At 45.0% G+C, this 16,060-nt stretch overlaps 1 protein-coding gene across 1 annotated transcript in view; it reads left to right on the top strand.

Annotated features, from left to right (window-relative positions):
* LOC118431640 overlaps window positions 1-16,060 on the top strand; it is a gene marked incomplete in the record, with an annotated part of 47,580 nt that overhangs the window by 23,564 nt on the left and 7,956 nt on the right. The window contains 20 exon segments of the mRNA XM_035842882.1: window positions 486-662; window positions 1,019-1,228; window positions 1,749-1,919; window positions 2,297-4,014; window positions 4,371-4,761; window positions 5,009-5,170; window positions 5,843-6,157; window positions 6,875-7,075; window positions 7,646-7,780; window positions 8,637-8,849; window positions 9,138-9,224; window positions 9,822-9,971; window positions 10,422-10,742; window positions 11,117-11,291; window positions 11,697-11,884; window positions 12,739-12,881; window positions 13,606-13,787; window positions 14,125-14,312; window positions 14,918-15,069; window positions 15,499-15,638. Of these exon segments, the coding sequence (XP_035698775.1) occupies window positions 486-662; window positions 1,019-1,228; window positions 1,749-1,919; window positions 2,297-4,014; window positions 4,371-4,761; window positions 5,009-5,170; window positions 5,843-6,157; window positions 6,875-7,075; window positions 7,646-7,780; window positions 8,637-8,849; window positions 9,138-9,224; window positions 9,822-9,971; window positions 10,422-10,742; window positions 11,117-11,291; window positions 11,697-11,884; window positions 12,739-12,881; window positions 13,606-13,787; window positions 14,125-14,312; window positions 14,918-15,069; window positions 15,499-15,638 (5,419 nt within the window).

Genomic DNA, 16,060 nt, shown 5'->3' with positions numbered 1-16,060 from the left:
TTTCATTTATTTCTTACGCTTTGCTCGATGCAACTCTTTTCCTGAAAAGAAAACAAATCCTGTCGATAGAAGCACTTAAATCTACATTCATTTCTGCAACCAGTACTGACAACACAAATTAGGATCTTATATGCTTGAACTTAACTGCATACTACCTACCAGTGTGGCATCTTCAACTTCATGATAACAATACAAACTTCAGTCGTGAGTTTCTTCAGCCTTAGACTAGTAATGCGTTTTTGTAACAATCGAAAATCAAAATTTGAACGTTTTCTTCTTATGGTCGGTAAATGGTCAAAGTACATGTTGGATGCTAAGTTAAGGTTTTGCTGCAGCTTTTTCCACCAGGAAAATGAGCCTGCAGCTTTTTCACCAGGAAATGAGCCCGTGCTTGTCCAGATCAATGAGATGAATATTGATACCTGGATGTCTAACCTTCATAAACGTATTATAAAAAGTGAACCCGTTTTCTCCACCAGGATAAGGAGCCCGTGCTTGTCCAGATCACCTACAAGAACGACACCGAGAACAACAACAATCTGATGAAGATGGGAGGAGGCCTGACCCTCTTCACCCCCATGACTCGCATGCGCTTCGCCGAGGATATCGAGGAGCTGTCCTCCATGGAGTACAAGGCCGTCAGCACCATCCAGCTCGAGCAGGTAGGGAGTTATCTACTGGATATAGGAGTTTTCTTTTACACAACCAGTTTCTCTCACCTTAGCTGACGTTTAGATGCCTGTCAGGTATCTTCCTCAAAGCTTCTAACTGGAGTTCTGCTTCTTGCCGCTATATGTAGGTGAGATTGACTGGTTGACAATGTGTAAAAACAATGGTAGGGGTCCATTTGCAGGGCGCCTAGTCTGATACATTACCTATCATAGTACAAAGTTGTCGCTCTTGCGTGGCTAATTGTATTGCCTCAAATGGCACAGCGCTAGTTACATGTTGCTACTTATCATGGATAATGGATACTGTGTTGCCGATTAAAATGTAACCTTTGTCATGTCCCCTGCAGGGCGCCCAGTGGCAGGTCGACAAGACCCTGAAGTGGCACGAGGATAAGAAGGAGGGCAGCATCCGCGTCTTCGTCCCCAACAGCGACGAGCAGACCCTCTTCCGCGCCGCTAGCGACTTCCAGCAGAAGTACAACGGCTTCACCGTGCACGGCGAGCTGGAGACCATCCAGACCTCTCTCTCCTCCGTGGATCTCGTCTACACCAACCAGGTAAAAAACCTAAAGAAAGAAAGAAAGAAAGAGATACAGAAAGAAAGAACGAAAAAAAAACTTCACTGCCAGAACTCAAAACTAACTAAAGAAAGAAAGAAAGAAAGAAAGAAAGAAAGAAAGAAAGAAAGAAAGAAAGAAAGAAAGAAAGAAAGAAAGAAAGAAAGCAATTGCTGCCTGTGACCCACGTGTATTGTATTGTTGGAAATTTGAAGAAGAAAGAAAGAATTGAACTGCCACACTGCCAAAACTAACTGGTACCTACTTTATTGTATACCGTATCGAAGTCGACTTAGTGATAATTATTTCCAGTTACTAGTTTTATGCCAGTATCCACATATGATAGTTATGTATATTTTCTGTCTTACGTATACTATTCTAAGTTTCAGATTCGGTCATACCGCTTACACAATATTGCACAACAATCAGAAATTTCTTTTAAATCATCGATTGTGCATTAGCTTTAATTTAGTGGCAACATTGTGGTTTCAAATAAAACATGTCTTGTGTCTTCTATCAGGTGGACAAACACGAGACCAACCTGCATCTTAAGATGCCCATGATGGAGATCAAGAACGACTTCGTCCTCGACAACGGCGAGATGAAGAAGTCCGTCTCCATGGATACCCAGTGGACCGACGAGAAGAAGCTGTGGATGGGCGTGGAGCTCCACGGTTCCTTCGACAACCAGGTAGACAATTCTAGATAGACACTATGCCGGCTACGACAGAGCCTTAGAACAGCTGTCACTTACTTCCCTGTACCTGAAACGCCGTAGTCTTTGTTTGAAATTTGCATTGTCTGTGTCTAGCTAAGTCTCCACTGTTGGCTGGTTACCCCCGAAACGGGGAAGTGTTTATGGCAGGGAACTACGTAAGAAGGATAACTACGCACAGTTTCATGCAGATCATCCAGATTCAAAAATAGCACACTATCTTTTAATGTATCATTGTTGAACGAATCTCAATGAAGTTTTAGTTTACAAATGTATTATGTATCATACACCAATTCTGAGCCTTGTATGGCTGCAATGATATGTACATGTCTTGTTTGGCGCTTTTAAACCAGGCATTCATTCAAACGGCAAACCGGCAAACCGGCAAGAGCAGGCAGCAGCGCCACGTCATCAACATCGGCGGTTCCCAGAAGCAGGGCAGCAAGAGCAGGCAGATGGACGTGAACGCCGACATTTTCTACACCCCCTTCAAGGTGTACGGCGGCGAGGTCTCCTTCGAGCACAAGGGCGCCGACAAGACCAACCAGCTGTACAAGACCGTGGTCAGCTCCAGGCTGAGCATTCCCGAGAGGAAGATGGAGCTGAAGGTGGAGCAGCCGTACGACTGCGACATCTGCGAGGGTCTCAAGATGCCCAAGAAGGTGGAGATCACCGGTCTGAGCGAGGACAAGGGGAGTTTCAAGGGCCACTTCAAGCTGGATTGCAAGGTGGACGACACCCAGCCGATCACCCTGGAGTTCAACAGCGAGACCAAGATCTTTTCCAAGTATAGCGCGCAGAGCGACTCCTCTCTGGAGTTCCGCCACGGCCTGAAGCTGCCCGAGTACATCCCCATCCCCCGCCAGATGAGCGTCTCCTGGATGGGCAAGTACGAGGAAGACCTCTTGAACGGCAAGGTCGAGTTCACCATGCACGAGACCCAGAAGATGACCCTGGAGTCGGAGTACAAGATGCACCGTCACCACACCGGCTACGTCCGTCGCGAGCTGACCCTCACCGGTACCCACAGCATCCCTGACGCCCCCCTCGCCACCTTCAGCAAGATCTACGTCAATGTCGACCCCAAGAGCCTGGAGGACGTTGCATTTAAGACCGAGGTTACCTACGGCAGCTCCGACGTAACCCTGGACGTCACCTACAAGGGCAAGCTCGGTTACGACTGGACCCACGACGTCACCATCAAGACCGACCACTCCTTTGACCTGGAAGTGATCCCCAAGGACATGCAGGTGGACTTCCACGCCGAGAAGAACGGCATGAGCGGCGAGGGCAAGCTGGAGTTCTCCTCAAAGAGCAAGCGCTGGACCGCCTCCCTCGAGGGGAAGAGCGACAACACCGTCTCCAGGGACGGAAGCTTCAACGTCGGCATGGACTTCACCCTCCTGCACGGCATTCCCGAGATGCAAGAGCTGGGCGTGCCGGTCAAGATCGAGCTCACCAACAAGAACGAGATGAAGATGGGCGACCAGATCGACTACCAGACCACCCTGGAGCTGAAGTACAGCGGCAAGTTCTTCAAGACGCAGGTCAACTTCAACGGGGACGCTGTCAATCACGAGCTGCACTGTGTGTACACCCATCTCATCGACGTGGCCCCTCAGGAGTACAGGATGGACGCCATCATCGAGCGTAACGATCCTCTCAACTACATGGAAGACATCAGCATGACCTGGGACGGTCGCAAGCAGTACCACCTGGTCAGGAAGATGGCCCACACCATGGAGAACGGCAACGACGTCTACACTTTCACCGAGAAGGTCGACCAGCCCTACAACGTGTACATGCCCAACCACGACTCCACCACGCGTCTGGTCCTCAACCAGGACCTCTTCCCCCAGGAGTTCTCCTTCGACTTCGACTACGTCGACGAGGAGGCCAGCAAGAAGAACATGAACACCAAGATCACCTACGAGGGTCCTCTTCCCAACGCCTTCGAGGGGCACCACGAGCTGCACTTCACCATGAACCACCCGTGGGATGTCGTCATCCCCAAGGTCTCCTCCGTCGACTGGACCATCGACAGCAACGATGAGAGGCTGTACGATAGCAGGTAAAGAATTAAATTACTGTTTGTTCTTGTTTGTGCTACGGAATGGTAGCACGGTGTCTTTCATTCTGAGGAGAATGTCTCCTTATTCTATTTTGTCTTCTTATGCTGTAAAATACCCTTGGATATGGTTCAATGATGATGTGGATTAGCTCATTTTGATGCTAAGATGTTTAATCTCAGCCGTTATACAATCATTATGTAAGAGACGATGGGAAATGTTAGCACTCTTTGGTTGTAATGTACTATAAAATTCGGCCAATGGGTTGCTATGTTGTACAATCAATTTATTTATTTATTTATTCATTCATTCATTCATTCATTCGTTCGTTCATTCATTCATTCACTCTTTCGTTCAGGTACACCATGAGCTGGGACGGCGAGCAGATGGTGCTGAACAAGCTGGTGCGCCACTCCCAGACCAAGAAGCACGACCTCTACACCGTGTCGTACGACATGGTGCAGCCCTTTGACTTCTTCATGAAGAAGAGCGACGGCAAAGTCCTAGTCCAGCTGGAGAAGTCCAGCCAGTTCCCCACTAAGATCACCACCGAGCTGAAGAGCGCCGGAGAGAAGCTGATCGACATGCAGACTACCTATGACGGACCCCTTCCCGAGGAGACCGCCGGGCACCACGAGCTCCGCTTCACCTTCTCCCACAAGTTGGGCCTTCCTTTCGAGGACGTCGTTCTGGACTGGATCGCCGATAGCAGCGAGGCCACTCCCTACGACAGCACCTTCACCATGAAGGTTTGTTTGTTTGTTCGTTCTTTTGAACCTTTGTTTATTCCTGAGAAGCTCAAACTGGCCTATAAACTAGTAATATTGTAGTTAGAATCGTTGAAAATATTGTTACTAGATTCTAAGCTAGTAAGCTATGTCAAGTGAACTACTATTATATCAAGTGAAACTATTTGCTTTGCATTATGTTATCTGTACATTGCCATACATTGTCACCGATGCAATTGGTGTGTAATAAAATCATTCCTTCATGCAGTGGGACGGCAAGACCCAGATCAACATGGTCAAGTCCCTGAAGTGGACCGCCGAGGGCAAGAACGTCGTCTGCACCGCCTCCGCCACTCTGGACCATCCCTTCGACTTCCTGCCCAGCCGCATCGAGGCCGGCGGACGCTTCGGACTGGACAAGACCACTCATGTATGGTTGTTTTATTTGGATATCCATTAGTGATAACGTTATACGAACGAAGTACACTTTGTCCTAGAGTGTTCACTGTGCAAAGATCTGCGAAATGCATTCGCTAAAGCTACACATATAGATGAAAATATGCACACCTAACGAAGGAAGATCTATTCAAATACATTATGTCTTCACCTAACTACGATATACTGGAAAAACTCTGTAAGCTCGTCTACGCATGTTTTGAGACGAGAGAAGAAGCATGTAAACTGTAGTATATGTATAGCTTTCCGTTCACTCCCTATGTACCAAACTTATGGATTTAGCCACAATTGGGCATGAATATGCAATAAACATCAACTTCAAAACTACATATCGTTCAACTATTCTTCCTGGAGGCTGTACAATACAGGAACAATAAAATGAAATGTAAGAAACAAAACTGAAGATACAACTTGTAAACACGACGCAAGCACAAATATTCCACTGATCAGCAGTTAAAGTTTGCAAAATCCCACTAAACCTGGTGTCAGAAGTGGGATTTGCGCTGCTCGCAGGTACTGCTATCATGCCCAACTCCTATACCCACATATGTGAGTTGATATCTTTAAACATTATTTGGATAGTCCCATAGGAATTGTTACTAGTTGTTGCCATACATTATATTGATTCATCCATTCATTCACACAGGCGACCCGTGAGGTCAGCATGGACCTGAAGTACAGCGGGATGACTTTCGAGACGGAGCTGAAGATAGACGGAGCCGGCAAGCTGACCATCCGCGTCAACCAGCCCTGGAGCACCGACATCCCCACCGAGACCCTCATTGAGCTGTCCCACGAGGTCAAGTACAGGGTCGGCGTGACCCAGTCCGTCAAGGTCACCTGTGACAAGGTCAAGAAGCTGGAGATGAGCCGCGACTTCCAGAGGACTTCTTCCGGATACACGCACAACGTCAAGGTCAACCTGCCGGTCATCAGGATCGACACGTACGGCCGCCAGCAGGTCCGTTTGCTTGTTAATTTATTTGTTTTTTTGTTTGTTTCTTCCTTTATTGCGATACCCTCAAACCCATCGGGGCTAGTCTACCAGGGTTCGAGACAGTAATCAAATTCACGCATACAAGCATTCGTCCTACAGATCAAAAGAGACTCACAAAAATGTACGGACAAAAACATAATAACTATCAAAAGCTTGCGAACAAATGGTCGATTGCCTTTTTTAATTTTGAAAGAGTGGTCAAAGATAGGCGGTAGCGTGTTCCACAGAGCAGAGGAGTACAAAGTACAGATTTTCCGACGAGAAAGGCTCGCTTTTTGGAGTTTGTTTCTAGCTTAGGTAGTTTGAAATTGTAGGAATTGGATAATATGACAATGGATGTTTGTGTTGCTGGAACTTAACACTTATTCTTCCTAGAGTCAGCTTATGCTAAATAGATATAATTAGATGAAATGAAAAGAACGAAACTAACTCGACTGGTAGACAGAAAATTAGTAAGTTAGTTAGTTAAAGTCCTTCCCGCGCCTGGTGGCGCATAGGGCGGCGCCCATCTCCGTTTCAATACCCCCTGGGCCACACAACGCAATCACTACAGCAGGGGGCTAGTCCACTGGTAGTGGTGTGTGTTCAACTTCTATGCTCTTTCCCGAATGCTGAGTGCTAAGCAGAGAAAGTAGCATGTACCGACAGAAAATTAAACATAAACAAAAATGTCTCCTTCAGATCTCCTTCGACATCGAGCACGAGGACAAGATGCAGGACGGCGAGAGGACCGTGGAGGGCTCCCTGTCCTTCCGCCACCCCTTCTCCTCCTACGTGCCCTTCCGCGACATGGACATCTCCTACGACCTGAAGCAGACCTACCGCACCGTGCAGGCCACCTTCAACACCAACTGGGACAAGAAGGACGGCGTCAAGCTCGAGGTAAGAGGCTACATTTCTATTTTTCGTCTCTACTAATAGCCCGGCCGGGCCCTGATGTGGAAATGTGACGTTAGCCTTCCCGGACGACCTACACAGAGTCAATATGGCAGTGCACGTGGTTGCTTAGGCGATGCACGGCGCAAGTATAAATCTACTGGATGTATTTGACAAGGATGACGTCAAGCGTATGTAAAAAAAAAATGTTTTTCGACCGTCAGTTGACCGCTTTGTCATCCATAATCATTCAGCTGTGTTGGTTCGGTTGCGTGAGTTCTGTGGTGGCTGTACAGTCGTCTCCATTGCAGGCTCTGACTGGGCCGTTTTTCGTCTTTTTTTGCTCAGTATACACTTAAGCTGGCCATTTCTTTTTGTACTGGGTCGTTTGTGCCGCCGACCCGTCCCCTCTACAAAAAAAATGGCCAATTTATTATGAGCAAAAAAAAAAGGACAAAAGAAAGGCCCGGAGAGCCTGCTATTGAGGCTAGCTGTACAGCCCAATTCTCGCTCTGAATTGCCAAGCTTTTGAACAGATGAAGCTAATAGATAAATTTATTATTCATCTTGCTGTAGGTTAACTTCAACAACAAGACCCTGGGTAACACCTACCGTTACGACTCCTCCTACACCATCAGTCAGCCCTTCACCAACACCTTCAACAAGCTCAAGTTCTCTGACCAGTACCAGCAGGACACACTCAACAACCAGGTACGTCAGATCTTTATGTGTTCATGGTATCAGTACGTCATCAGTTCTTGTACAATTTTACACTCAACAACCAAGTACGTCAGCTGTTTATGTGGTCATGGTAGCAGTGCGTCATCACATCTTGTGCAATTTTATCACTTATATATTTACCTCAATGAACTTTGATAGCAAATTTGAATACATTATGACACGTGAGAACCCCTGAATGGTATACATAGGAAAATATACTAAAGAATGTCTAGACACTAAAATTCCCTCCAATGATTGTAAAGACCATTTTCATCCATGCACGCACCCTTGTATCAAGTAGATTAGCCTCATAAAACTTATGAGGAAAAGTTATGCATCAGTAGATGCCATGCTTTGTACCCTGTACAATTGTTGTGCAATTAAGTTATTGTTATTATTATAATCAAAATTATATTCAATGGTTGTTTTGGTTGATGCTTGTTCTACTGTAACTGTATTTCATTATACTACTACAAGCTTAGCCAGTTAGAGTACAAAGTTGCAATGAAGATCTGAATTCCTTCTACCCCTAGCTGAAGAACCTGGACTACAAGTTGACAAACATCTGGGACGATACCAACACCTATTCAGTGTATTGTTATTAGCTCTATTTTACGTTTAGCTTTCTTTAGCTGTAATTAGCCAGTTGGAGTATGCTAGTACAAATCTACAATAAGGGTCTGTATTCATTATACCCTAGCTGAAGAACCTGAACTACAAGTGGACCGCCACCTGGGACGAGACCAACACTTATTCAGTGTTTCCTTAGCTCTAGTTTACTGTTACCTGTTGCTGTTCTTAGCCAGCTACAAAGTTACAATAAAGGTCTGAATTCTTCATACCCCAGCTGAAGAACCTGGACTACAAGTGGACCGCCACCTGGGACGAGACCAACACCATGACCGGCGGGTACGGCTACGTGGACCAGAGCGACCGCCAGATGAACAAGCACTGGGTCTACACCAACCTGGAGCACCCCTTCGACTACTCCCCCAAGAAGATGACCCTGCAGGGCCAGGTCGAGACCGAGAAGAAGGGACAGCCCAAGAGGGGATCCAAGGTCTGTCTTGAGTTGATTCCCATTACCTTTTTGTCAGATTTAACCACCAGGACGGCGACGATGAAATGCTTTCTCGTTTTTGTGTTGTTGCTGTTAACAACACCATTATCGCCTTTTTAAAAGTATTTACCATTTCACTTCGTTGCACAAAATCCATGTATGTTTTGTTGCAATAAATGTTAGTACAAATGTTGTTGCAATAATCTCTATTTTATATTGAAGTACTTCATTACGGATGGTACCAACACTGATGAACTTTCATGTTAATCTCAATGTTTGTGTGCCCAGGTTGACTTTGAGTGGGACGGCCAGAAGATGTCCGTCCAGGGGACCTACCGCGACAGGAGCAACAACCGCCAGCAGGACCACGAGATCGTGAGTTATTACTTTTATTTATTACTGTCGTTTTTATCCATGATTACCATGGTTGACACTTCTTTGCAGTGGGAACCTGTGTTGAAAATGAAATAAGACAAGCCACGTATACGTACATACTGTTACAGAAAATCAGCATACAATATTGATTATTAATGATCATTAATCATTGATAATAACGAAAAAAAATTGTGATAAAACAAATGATAGTCAACATCAAGTTCGAATCATGACCCAATTCGTCGTTCAAATCCGAAGCCTAGTCATAGTCGAAATTAACGTTTGTCCAAATCATAGTCAACATCGTCGTCGAAATCATACTCGAGTCATAATCATGTCGAAATCATAGTCGAGTCATAATCATAATCATAGTCCAAATCATAGTTTAAATCATAATCTAAATCATAGTCAAAATCATAATTATAGTCCAAATCATAGTCTAAATCATAATCTAAATCATAGTCAAAATCATAATTATAGTCCAAATCATAGTCTAAATCATAATCTAAATCATAGTCAAAATCATGATTATAGTCCAAATCATAGTCTAAATCATAATCTAAATCATAGTCTAAATCATAGTGAAACCCGTTGCAGGTTCTGCGTCTGGAGCACCCGTTCCAGGTGCCCGTGACCTGCTTCGGCCAGCTGAGCCAGGACATCGAGCTCACCCAGCAGCTCAAGTGGCGCCGCGACTCCGTGGAGCACTACACCGGCGTCGAGTTCAAGGACAAGACCCCACGTCAGGTATGTACTCATCTTCAGGTCTTTCTTAAGGTGATGTTTTCCATGACATTTTAAACAAGGTAGAGGGGTCACAATTTTGTTCTTCTATGGTTGTTTTCAATAAGAGTTATTTTTAACCATAGTTATAGGGGTCACCTATAAGGACAAGGTCCCATGTCAGATATGAAATGACATTCGGGTCTTCCAGCACAGAGGTATACACTGGTGAAAGTCAGCAATCAATTCAGAACATAAACTCGCGAGAGTTACAGAAGCGCGATCCTATTAACACGTGATCTTAGCTTGCGGATTCGTGACGTCAGCAATTGGTCACAAGTTTACGTTCTAAAGTGATTGGTCAGCAGTTTTGATCCTGTCTCACCTGCGAAATATCCCGCCTCTTTGTGTTTCATACCAACAAGCCAAACATGATGATGATGATGATAAAACCAAACATACCTTCCCTTTCAGGTGTACAGTCTCGAGGGTGACCATTCCATGAACAGCCGCAAGGGGGAGGTTCTGAGCTCCCAGCTGAAGTACCGCTACGACAACAACCCCCGGAACGAGCTGGTCATGGCCACCTACTGGAAGAACGAGGGCGGACACAGGGCCATGAAGAGCAACGTGGGCTTCGCTATCCGCCACGTCGATCAGCCCATCACCAGCCTGGACACCACCGTCACTCTGGCTGCGCGCAAGACCGACGTCGCTTTGAGGTGGACCAACAACAAGGAGCCATGGACCCTCAACTTCCACGTGGACCACGAGGCCAACCTGTTCGAGGCCAAGGTAAATCACATTGTGGCCGTTGTTGTGGTGGTGGTCGGTTATCAATGTCAGCATTTATTCATGACAAGACGTAGTGCTGACGTTAAAACTTCACCTTTTTTCACGTTTTGGTTGTTATATTTCCACATTTATTATCTTTATTGCCAAATTCATGCCCGAGGGCTTATTGCCTACAAAGTAAAGCATAATCGTACTTAACAAAGAAGGAACGTGATATTCATAGATAGATCAAAAGGGAAACAAGGTCTAATCTCAGCTATTTGAGGGGTTTGATTTCTTCGATTTATTTAGGACTACACGTAGTACTGACATTCAAGCTCTTGCTTGTTTTCACGCACAAACTAAACGGTCAAAATTTCTACTTTTCTTTCCAGTTCGACTCCCCAGTCCTGGGCCGTGGCTACACCTTCGAGATGCGCATGGACGAGGACAGCCAGTCCAAGACTTACTTCATGCGCGGAACCAGCAGCCTTGGCGACGCCCTGTTCTTCAAGACGCAGATCTTCCCCGAACAGAAGAAGATTGTGTTCAGGAACGGACACACCGTCAGTAAGTGACTTTCTTTCTTCCAATGATAGAAGCACACTTAAGTGGTTTTCCCGTAACTTGCACGTATCCGAGGAACAAGAAAGGATACAACATACGATTGTGTTTCTCAGTAGAGCTGATACTTGTCACTGAAAAAGCTTGTTTTTGAAGTTAAGGTGTTGAAAAATACACATTTCACGCAATGCTTATGTACGTTTTAATGTAGCCTTAAACGCCTTTTTTGTTCAACCAAAACCTGTGTTTTCAAGCTTTCACGATCACAGATACATCAATATACCTCATAGTTATGAATGGTCGTTGCAGTTTTAGACGTACTATTTTAGCACGAGCGGTGTTGTAAGCAGTACTGCACATTGACCAAAGCTACCACCAAAGTCTCACCATCATGATCCCTCGCCATTTCAGACTCCAAGGAGGAGACTTTGGACATCGTCTTGAAGTACGTCAACGAGACCGCCGTTTCCATGGAGATCTACAACTCCGAGGCCGATCAGCGCACCGAGACCTTCGTCGAGGTGGTCCTCCGCCTGATCACCCCCGAGATCATGGCCAGTAAGATCTACTACAACCCCAAGACTCCCGAGATCGTCGAGGTAAGAAAACCAACAATTTAACGCCATTTTTATCACACTTTTGGCACCATCAAAAGCGTCCAGACACGACTTAACGAACCTTCTAGATCGTCAAGACAGGTAACACATCTCGACACTTAAAGGTTACCTGGGCAAATACAACATAAATCAATACAACTTTGAGTCATTTTTGGTCAGTTTGGTTTATAAATCACCCTCAAGATAATCTGTTCTAAACGGTTCAACCAGATCAAACAAATGTTCTAGTGTCGGTCTTGACTGGTGTAAGTGGTTATTATGCTGCCATACAAATAGTTGATAGCATTTTTTATTGGTATATCAAAAAACATTCTAAGCAACACGATAGAGGAAAAAAGACTGTCTTTATCTTCTGTCTGTACTATGTATGTGGCGCTGTTGATATAGGTTATTAACGTGAGTGCAGTGCCGCATTGACCTCGTCTGTCCCCCCAAAAAAAAGCAAATAGAAAAAAGGATAGTTATACAACCTTTGTGATTATCAGGCTATTGTGAGATTTTAAGTTCTAAGACGGGACTTAACAAAAATTATAAATTGTATAGTCACACCCAATCAACTAGGCGAAAGTAACATACAATTTGTAATTTGGTCACTTTTGATCATTCTCTTTTGTAAATCACCTTCAAGCTAATCTATTCTAAACCAAATCAAACAAATGATCAAGTGTCCGTCTTGACAGGTGTAAGTGGTTATCTTGCTGCCTCACGAACAGTTGATAGCATTTGTATTGGTATATCTATGACTTTTCTATTCTAGGTACTTGAATGTGTGTACACATGTGGATCAATGTTAAAAGTTCCTGTGACCAACAATATTGCCATTTTTTCTCCCTTAGGAGCATCTGAACGATCTCATCGCCAGGTTCATGCAGCAGCATTTCATGGTTGTCGACAACTTCAAGAAGGCTTTCGACAAGGAGACCCAGGAGTGGATGTCTAGCTCCAGGAACTACGGCTGCACCGGAACTTACTTCCAGGGGTAAGTAATCCGTGTCGTGTACGTAACGGTAGTTCACCTTTATCCGTGGGGTAACCTATATCCGTTGTTCTAAAAAACAGGGCATTTTTGGATATTAATTCGGCGGATAGTTGTTACAAACTTTAACATTTGAAAAAAAATGCAATTTGAAACTATCGTCCGTTGACTTGATATCCCTAAATACCCTTATTTTTTAGAAACAACGGATATAGGTTGCCCCACGGATAAAGGTGAACTACCGTTATTACTATTGTAGGGAAGGCGTGTTCCAACAAAAGAAGAGTTACTGCTCTGACCACGACATGGTCGCCAGTACTCTAGTCGTCTTTAGAAAAGAAGACCCGATTGCTCGATATATTCCTGATATATAAAAACTGTTCTTGATGAAATGTCGATGAATGTTATACCTTAGAATACACCAAAAAGCATTTACTCATGCAACTGGATATGATTTTGGAAACGGTCAGACATTTCAGGTAGCATCCATTGTTATTCGTCAGTGCTCACCTGTTATTTGGCGTGTGTTATAAATGTGAATTCATATATTGTTATCAACAACATGGTATTGAGTATATGATATCTGTCCATCTACTTGTATATACTGTGTGTGTTTTTTAATGAGTCCTGCAAGCTCAATGAGCTAAAGGGTATCACAATAAACTGAACAAACTCAACAGCGTAACTCTCATGAACAGTCTACTAAAGAAACTGTTACTTCCCTTAGCTTCCTGCAGGTCCTGCGCCCTGCTATTCTCGGCGACCGTAAGAGCACCCCCGCCCCCACCCTGGAGCAGCTGAGGAGAGAGTACGGCATGTCCGGAGTCTCCAAGAGGCTGATGTCCGCCCTGAACACCGCCGCCGACACCGTCAGGCAGACATACAGGAGCGCCATGGAGAAGATCATGAGTAAGTCAAGTCTTTACGTCGCACCAGTTTACTTTGCATGTTAATCTCAGATGTTTGAAGAAAAAAACGTCCCAACTACCAGCATGCAATTAGAGTCTGAGATGGAAGTCTCTTCCTATGTGCATACAGATTAAAGAAACGTGCTAACAAACATTCTTCATATGACAGTGTCATATCAGAGCAGACGGAAAACCCGTGATGCTAGAGTGACTCTAGAATGATGCGCCAGAATGGCGCTAAAATCAATCAAGAACAGTGCTAGAATAATGCTTGAATGATGATAAAGTGACGCTAAAATAGCGATTTTAATAAATCACGAACACATCTGTTACTGCAGAGCCCATGGAAGACCTGAAGACCTACATCGAGCAGAACGTGATGTCCGACCTGTACGGAAGGTGGGACGACAAGATGGCGGACATGTCCTACAGCCTGCGCTCCTCCCTGACCGACAGCCAGCGCGAGATGCTCGACAGGAACGAGGTCCAGAAGTCCATGCACGTCATGAAGAGCATCGCCAAGGAGGTACGAAAAAACTTTTTTTTTGTATACAGTGGAAGCCGCTTAATTGCACACCCCATTTGCCAGTGTATTTCGTGCAATTATCCGAATATTGCAACAAAGCGAAGTTATTAAGCTGGACCGCACATCATGAGATTTGGGTATCGTGCAATTAACAGAAGTGTGCGATTATCCGGTGTGCAATTAACTGGCTTCTACTGTTACAGTACTAGTGTGATGACGGCTGTTTCTTATAAGGCTTCGCTTTCGAAGATCCTTTGAAAGATTGTCCTCCTCTGCAGGATCGCATGTGGCTATGTGTTCCAATCCTTGATCGGCATATCCTGCTGCAGGATCAATCACAATCAGAATCCAGTACAGTAACCCAAAACATTTGAGTGGCTCTTAGAACCTTGCACTGCGGCCAATCATACATACTTTTGTACCTATGTAATGGTACCAACTGTGGATCTTGTACGTCCTACAGGTACCAAAATGATGTGTCACAAGACTAAGAACTAGCAAAGGCCCAGAAGAGTTCTTCCTCTAGCGTAAAAGGCCATACAAACATGCATGTGTACTTTTGTACCCCATACACAAGTACTAACTAGATCTTGTACATCCGCCAGGTCGGTGCCGAGGTGATGAGTCAGATGAAGAAGAACATGCAGAGGTCCATGGGAGTCCTGCCCCTGCCCATGATGAAGACTAAGATCCACCAGCTCAACCTGGTCCAGGGACGCATCGCCGCCGACCTGCACCTGCCCTTCAAGTGGCACAGGTAAGGGACCTTGGGCCATACTGTCTTATTTCTCTGGATACGCATTCAAACTAGAAAAAATCATCCTGTCTGTCCAAAAGCGATATCATTGTAACATTTGTTTGAAGTCAAAGTTCTGTTGCAGAGTAAGGGAGCTGACTTATCTCTGGATACTCGTACGCTTTCAAACTAGAAGTGATCGCTCCTTTCTGTCAAAAAGTGACAGTAACATTTTGTCTCAGGTCAAGATTCTGTTTGCACCCGTAGTAGAACCACGGCCAGTGAAAAACAAAAACATTTCTCTTATTTCACTAGAGCCAGACTTATACGTTTGAACATTGCCTCGGCAGCTTTCAATCAATGGAAGATGGTGCTAGAAGAGGGAGTCAGTCAGCCTGCATGCATGCAGCATGTCTAACACCTGTCTTTATTTGAACCTTGTCTCTGCAGCTTTGAGTCGATGCCGAAGCCGTACGCCCAGATGGTGGACATGTGGGAGAACCAGATCAAGCCCATGCAGAACTACTCTATCTGGGACACCGTCTACCGCTACAAGCCTTCCAGCAGCAACATGGTTCCTCCTTTCATGGGTACGCCTCGGTTCATTTTCTCAAACCTTAAGATAAACAAACAAACAAACTACTCCATCTGGGACACCATCTACCGCTACAAGCCCTCAAGCAGCAACATGGTCCCTCCTTTCATGGGTACGTCTCGGTTCATTTTCTCAAACCTTAAAATAAACAAACAAATAAACAAACAAACAAATAAATAAACAATTCCATCTGGAATACTATCTACTGCTACAAGCCCTCAAGCAGCAACATGGTCCCTCATTTCATGGGTATGTTTCGATTCCTTCATTCCGAGAAATGAAATTTTTGGTTCGCCCTCTCTTCAGAACAACTGAGGTCCCGATTGCTCAGCTCATGTTGATGAGTAGCTTACGCTATGCCTCTGAGGTGGTTGGAAGTTGGTAGCATCACCCGTCCCGGTTCCATGAGTGGGTCCT

This window comes from Branchiostoma floridae, chromosome 15, assembly GCF_000003815.2.
Source record: "Branchiostoma floridae strain S238N-H82 chromosome 15, Bfl_VNyyK, whole genome shotgun sequence".
Lineage (NCBI taxonomy): Eukaryota > Metazoa > Chordata > Leptocardii > Amphioxiformes > Branchiostomatidae > Branchiostoma > Branchiostoma floridae.
The sequence above is the reverse complement of the archived record's forward strand: the minus strand, read 5'-3'. Positions and strand labels throughout refer to the sequence as shown.